We start from the raw sequence: 6,655 nt of genomic DNA on the forward strand, positions 1-6,655 counted from the left end.
AGTACAAGTGCTGAAAGTGCTGCCACGTCATTTACTTTAAAATTAGCTGCGTAGAAATGTACATGGATAACAGCTTGTTGTGCGCACAGGGACCTGATCCATGTTTGAGTTTTCCTCATCCCTATTCTCTCCAAACAAGGAGACGTGAAGTGGCTGTGCTGTTGCAATAAGGGACAACAACAATCTGGTTTAAATCCACACACACACACACACACACACACACACACACACACACACACACACACACACACACTCAAATACAGACAGACACACACACACACACACGTGCAGATGGGAGAAAAGAGGGTGAGGAAAAAAGGGAGGGAGAAGTTGGCGGATAAAACCTTTCTGAAGAAATCAAAGAGAAGCAAAACAGAAGTCAATAAAAAGCTAGATAATCAATAAATGATGTGGAAAGATCGGTGCAGTTTGGATTTTTGGAAAACGTGCGTCATGAAATTAAAACAGGTTATGGCTGAAATATGAAGCTTAATTTGTTTGGGTAATTTTATTAAAACGTTTATTTTAAATAATATATTGTCCACATAAATATAATATTGCTATAACAAGTAGGATACCAGTTTTGGTATTAAATAAGGACACGTACTTTACAAAGAATAAGCTCAACTTGAAGAAATACACTTTTTTGGGTAAATTAGTCACTCTTAAATAAACGCAGCATAAGTCTTTGGTACCAAATTTTAAATCCTCTGCGCAGGAACAATTCTTCCATTTTTAATTAGTCCACAATTTAAATCTATTCAAAGTAAGTTCCTTCTTCTGACGGGTTTACTTCCTCCTGTGTCGGACAGCTGTAAAATCTTGTAGACAGGTTGTCATACAACAATCAAAGCCTTCGGTGAATGGACTCTAATGCTTGAACATTTAACATACAATAAGTCCAAACACGGAGAGAGAGAGAGAAGAGGAGAGAGAGAGGAAGAGAGAGGGGGGAGCGAGAGAGAGAGAGAGTGGGAGAGAGCGAGAGAGAGAGAGAGAGAGAGGCCCCAGCCAATGTGATTCACTCCATATTCACATTATCCACATTGCTCCAAACGAGGAGGAGCTTGCAGGCTCAAGTAGGGGATGCCAATCAAAGCATCAACTTCAAATTGTATCTGAGAGATCAGCCCGGAGACCTCAGGGCCAGGCGCGTCAGTCGGAGCGCAATTGTTGATCAGATCACATCCAGCGGACTTTGCGCGAGAAAAAGAGAGAGGAAGCCGAGATTTAAGAGCGGGCTTGTTTTGACGGCACATACCGCTGTATGTCTGCAGTAGCTGTGACTTTGGCTTGAACACTTTCCCTCTACTCATCTGGGTTCCTTTTTTCTTTTTCTTTTTTTCTTCCACCACACACACTTGTTTTTGGTCTTTTTACGCACAGTTTGTCGGACGATACAGGCTGTGCCACAGTTTCGGCGGAGGAGATGTCTTTCCCCCAGCTAGGCTACCCGCAGTACTTAAGTGCCTCCCAGGCGGTGTACGGGGGCGAGAGACCGGGAGTGCTTACACCTTCGTCCCGCGGAGGGAGCACCGAAATCGGGGGTAGTCCTTCCGCCACCGCGGCGGCGGTCACTTCGGTGTTAGGCATGTACGCCAACCCGTACGCGCACAACTACAGCGCTTTCTTACCTTACACCAGCGCGGACCTGGCTCTTTTCTCACAAATGGTAAGGACATATTTCTGTTTTCTTCTGTTCCATGTTTGAGGACTCGCACGGAGGGTTGTTAACGCTCGACTTTGCCATACAAAGAAAAAAATAACTATAGACTACATTGTGAGCTATCTAACCAAACAAATTAGGAGAATATCTTTTAAAAAAATGATATGACTTCATTTTTAAGGGGTTTATTAAATTTCAGTGTATAAATTTGCTTGATTTTGAGCAGATCGGTGTCTTGTTTAGCTGAGTTAACTTGTGAAAAGTTTGGCCCCAGACAACAAAGAAAATCAGAAGGAAAAATAAGGCCTGAAGTAAAGAAAAGCATGGTTGTGGAACACACCAACCACATAATTATTATTATAGTGTTAGAATGATTGATTACGAAGTTTAAATTAATTTTACAGAGGAAAAAATACGTGCATCTGCGTTTTTACGCACCATTAAAAAAGAACGTTTCTCAGTCTTGTATCCCAGCTAGATATTTTTTTATGAGATCATTATATTATCTATTTTAATTTAAATAACTCATGCTATAAATGTGCAATGAAGTTTAATCTCTGTTGAGTCTGTGCTGCAGTGTAGCCAAGCTATAATATTTTCTCACTAAATTACACGATGAGATTTTTTTCTGTGCCTAATGAAGAATTGTCCGACTTTCTCTGACCTAAAAAAATCCCCCTGGTGATAATGATTAACTTGCAGTGTGTTAATGTGTTGGCTAATGTGAGCATCAGGTCCGTAAAGACACTAACTACTGCGCTAAAGCGTCAAAACAACGGCAAGGCCATTATCCAAATGAAATAAATAAACCCGAGCATGTGTGGATGTTCCTGGAACTGGTCGATATGTGTGTGAGTGCTGCGGTGTCAGAATCAAGTGGAAACGACGACAGGGAGGATTAATAAATGATGCGTGCTGGGGCAAACTTAACTTAGGCCTTCAAACTTGCTTTGACATATAACTTGAGGAGAGTGGAGAGAGGAGGAGAGGGGGGAGGGAGTTTTGGCAGGTACGCACGAAAGCTGGCAATTTGCATGCGATGTGCGCGTTCACCAAGAATGAGACGGGCCTTCTCTTGTCCTGTTCGCTGTTTGTTCCCTTATTAGACTGACATGTGTGAAAAATGTCTGCTAATAAAAGGTCTGCGCCTCATGGTGAGTGGCTGTGCAGGCGCAGGTGTCGCAGGCCTCATGTGCTGCTGTGCAAGTTGAGAAGCTTATTTGTGGAAAGCTCAGAGTCAGGTGCAACTGTACTCTAGGATTTTTTTAATAGCAGCCATGTCACTCGTGTGGATTGCAGATAATGGTCAGAATGCATGTGTGTGTGTGTGTGTGTGTGTGTGTGTGTGTGGGGGGAGTGAGGGGGGGTCTAATCAAACCACTTGCTTTTTCATTATGTGGAAAAAAAATGATTAATTGCCAAATTGTAATAACACATCATCTTGCATTTTTCAAGGGGTCCCAGTATGAGCTGAAGGACGGTCCTGGCGTGCACCCTGCCAGCTTTGCAGCCCACACCTCACCTGCCTTCTATCCATACGGTCAGTTCCAGTACGGGGACCCGGCCAGGCCCAAGAACGCCACCCGGGAGAGCACCAGCACCCTGAAGGCCTGGCTCAACGAGCACAGGAAAAACCCGTACCCGACCAAGGGCGAGAAGATCATGCTGGCCATCATCACCAAAATGACGCTGACGCAGGTGTCCACCTGGTTCGCCAACGCCAGGAGGAGGCTCAAGAAGGAGAACAAGGTGACCTGGGGCAGGAGCAAAGAGGACGGGGAGGACGGCAACTTGTTCGGCAGCGGGGACGAGGCGGAGAAGAACGAAGACGAGGAGGAGATCGATCTGGAGAGCATAGACATCGACAAGATCGACGACAACGACGGGGATCAGAGCAACGAGGATGATGACGATAAATCGACGGAGGGCAGCAGGGAGCACAGGGGCGGTGTGGGTGCGGGGGGAGAGTTGGACAGCTTGGAGAAGAGACGGGCCTTCGCCCTGCAGGCCCACGAGGCCTTTGACAAATCGAAGAGCACAATTTCAGTTCACGCAGGAAGTAAGGAGAGCTCGGACGGCAACAACAACAACACGACTAGAGTTTTGTCTCCGGACAGATCCGGGAGCTTTCCTCTCCCGTCCAACAACAAGCCTAAGATCTGGTCTCTAGCAGAGACCGCCACTAGCCCCGACAGTTCATCCCAGAAACCCACGTCCCCCTGTGGCCCCGCGGCCACCACTCACCCGTCAGCCCCCCACCACCAGATCCAAACCCACCCGGCCTTCCTCCCCAGCCACGGACTGTACACTTGCCAGATTGGAAAGTTCCACAACTGGACGAACGGGGCTTTCCTGGGCCAGAACTCCCTGCTCAACGTGCGGTCGTTTCTGGGAGTAAACCAGCACCATCACCACCACCACAACCACCACTTGCCGACCCAGCAGCAGCAGCCGACGTCGGTGGTGGTGTCTCCGGTAGCAGCTGCAGCAGCGCTCAGCAATGACAGCAAGACCCCACCAGAGACCCACAGTCCCAAACACATAGGTAGGAACACAGTGTGTACACATACACACAAGTATCACACGCTAGTAAAATGCACGCTACTTTTAAAATATGAAATATGTGTGTATTAATATCCTGGTAATTTCTGTTTCTCATTTCTGTGGCATCTGATTATCATATTTAGAAGTATTGCACAGACGTGCGTAAAAGCGCATGGACACTAAAATCAATTTCTACGTACACAACAACACAGGGTTCAGTATTGCTTAAACTTAATCATGTGTGAGAAAAGAAAAAGAAAATTAAAGTCCTGTATAATTAATCCAGAACATCAATACTGAGAAGTGTTTTTGCTAATTTTCTTTCTAGATCATGAAAACGGTGTTAGGTCTGATTCACCTCCAACACAGATCCTGAAGTCTTCCTTTCGACCCATCCATGACAGGTGAGACAACGTTTTATTCAATCCCTATTTGCTCTTGTTGATTGTTGGAATAAAAAAAATACCAGACTTCAAATGATTAAATCAAACCTTGTGATATTTTATGAGAAAATTATACGGATTTAGACAATATACTTTTCTCCTGTAATCTGCATAATACGAGGGATTAAAATTATTAAAATGAAGCACGATTAAGGACAAAAGGAAAGGACCAGCATTTGAATTAAATTATGACCTCAGTTAGTATAGGAAAAAAAAATATTATTATAGGGGATGCAAGCTAACTGCTGAAATTTATGTTTTAGGGAATTTTGATTTTTTTTTTCCTGCATGCAACAGCTATTATAATTATAATGGCACGTTAAGAAATAAAATAAACAAAGACAAATAAAGCACAGTTTGCTTTGCGGGTGACAGGGGTCTTGACTCCCATCCCACACCCCCCTTTAATTCCTCCCCTCTGGGGAGAGTGTGGCTACTTATCAAGTCACCGAGTAAAACGGGCTCTGTCTGGGCTGTGTGCTTTCCCTAAAGACCCATGGGAGAGTCGGAGCCCAGGGGAGCGCTCTCACAGAGAAGGGAAGCGGGTAAAAAAAAAAAACCTTTACCTCAGTTTCAAGCCTTACAAAACACTCCCTCTAATAATGCAACAGCCCTATTTAATTTATTATAATTATTGAAAATGAGTGTGCAAAAATATTTTAATTTCTTCACTTACTAAAAAATATTGTAGTTGTTTTATTATTATTATTGTTATTATAATTATTATAATTATTATATTGGAACTGGGGGGAGCTGCTGCAGTGTGTTTCAAATCCAAACTGTTCAGCTATTCATCCACCCACTTGAGTTGCATATTGAAGCCCGCTGTCCAAACATGGAGGGTCTCTATTCACCCACCTTCTCTGTGTTTTTTATTCCCCACGCAGATCCTCTCTGCCTTCCAGCGCCAGGAGTCCACCAGACGCCACGCAACGCGTCCTCACTGCTCTCTCCTCGGCTTGATCAAGACATTTTCTCTTTTCTTTTTTTTCCCCGAGCTTGAAAAAAAAAAAACACACACAAGACAAGAAAAACAGAGACAAAAAAAGAGACTTTACACTCCCTGAGAAAAAAAGAGGACAATGAGAAATAATAATGCAGCGTAGCATCCAGTCGGTACAGAACAAATGGCGTAATTTGGTAATATCCTGTGGATGGATGGATTACTTCCTCTATTGTTGTGTAGCCTATAATCGCGCCTATAATGTTACTCTCTCTCTCTCTCTCTCTCTCTCTCCACTTTGACCCAGGCAGGCTGGGATTTTTTTTGGTAGGCTTTTTACTTTATTATTATTATAATTATAATTATTATAATTATTATTTTTTTGTCTCTATCTTGTGTTTTTGGTGTCCTTCCTTTAATGTAAATACCAAGTGATTTAAATTTGTAAATAGGAAGCGTTGAAGGAATTTGTCCAGATCGTATATTTTGCCTAATAAACTAAATGAAATTATAGAGAATGCATTAGAGTGTGCATTATTATTATTATCACGATTATTTTTCGATGCTTGTTTTATTTTTCAGTTTTTTTTCCAGGGGTGGTGGGAATGGGACAGAAAACAAACTACATGTATTGGCAGTCTGCAGCCAGGCTTAATTTTATTCAAGTTTGGGGGGAAAGCGGCGTGGATGCATTGAGGTGCTAATAAGTGTCCAGATGGTTGCTGGTGACAGAAAATGGACAGGAGCAGCTGGGAAGGTCATTAAGTAATAATATGGGAACGCCCAGTCCAAACAAAATCAAATGGTTAAAATCTAATCTGTCAGAGAGAGAAGTCGATTCGAAGATAAATTATTAATATTTTTTTCCTCCCTCTCTCTTTTTGGATGAGGAGGGGGAGGCTGACATTGTGGAGCCTGTGGGTCAGTGAGTTTTTTGGGGGGGGGTCCTGTCTGCTCCGAGGCTGATAGTGATCATTAGCCTGCAAAAGCTGCTTCTTTGCTCCTCAATCGGTGACCAAAACCAAATATTGATTTATCACGACGGCCTAATGGGGTTTA

General features: G+C 43.5%; 1 protein-coding gene across 1 annotated transcript; it reads left to right on the forward strand.

Annotated features, from left to right (window-relative positions):
* Positions 1-1,279: 1,279 nt before the first annotated feature.
* irx1a (iroquois homeobox 1a) lies at positions 1,280-6,110 on the forward strand. The gene is made up of 4 exons (XM_069537716.1): positions 1,280-1,672; positions 3,122-4,211; positions 4,539-4,614; positions 5,541-6,110. Exons 1-4 carry the CDS (start codon positions 1,430-1,432, stop codon positions 5,614-5,616), a joined length of 1,485 nt encoding a protein of 494 aa, XP_069393817.1. The 5' UTR covers positions 1,280-1,429; the 3' UTR covers positions 5,617-6,110.
* Positions 6,111-6,655: the final 545 nt, after the last annotated feature.

This window comes from Paralichthys olivaceus, chromosome 13, assembly GCF_024713975.1.
Source record: "Paralichthys olivaceus isolate ysfri-2021 chromosome 13, ASM2471397v2, whole genome shotgun sequence".
Taxonomy (NCBI): Eukaryota; Metazoa; Chordata; class Actinopteri; order Pleuronectiformes; family Paralichthyidae; genus Paralichthys; species Paralichthys olivaceus.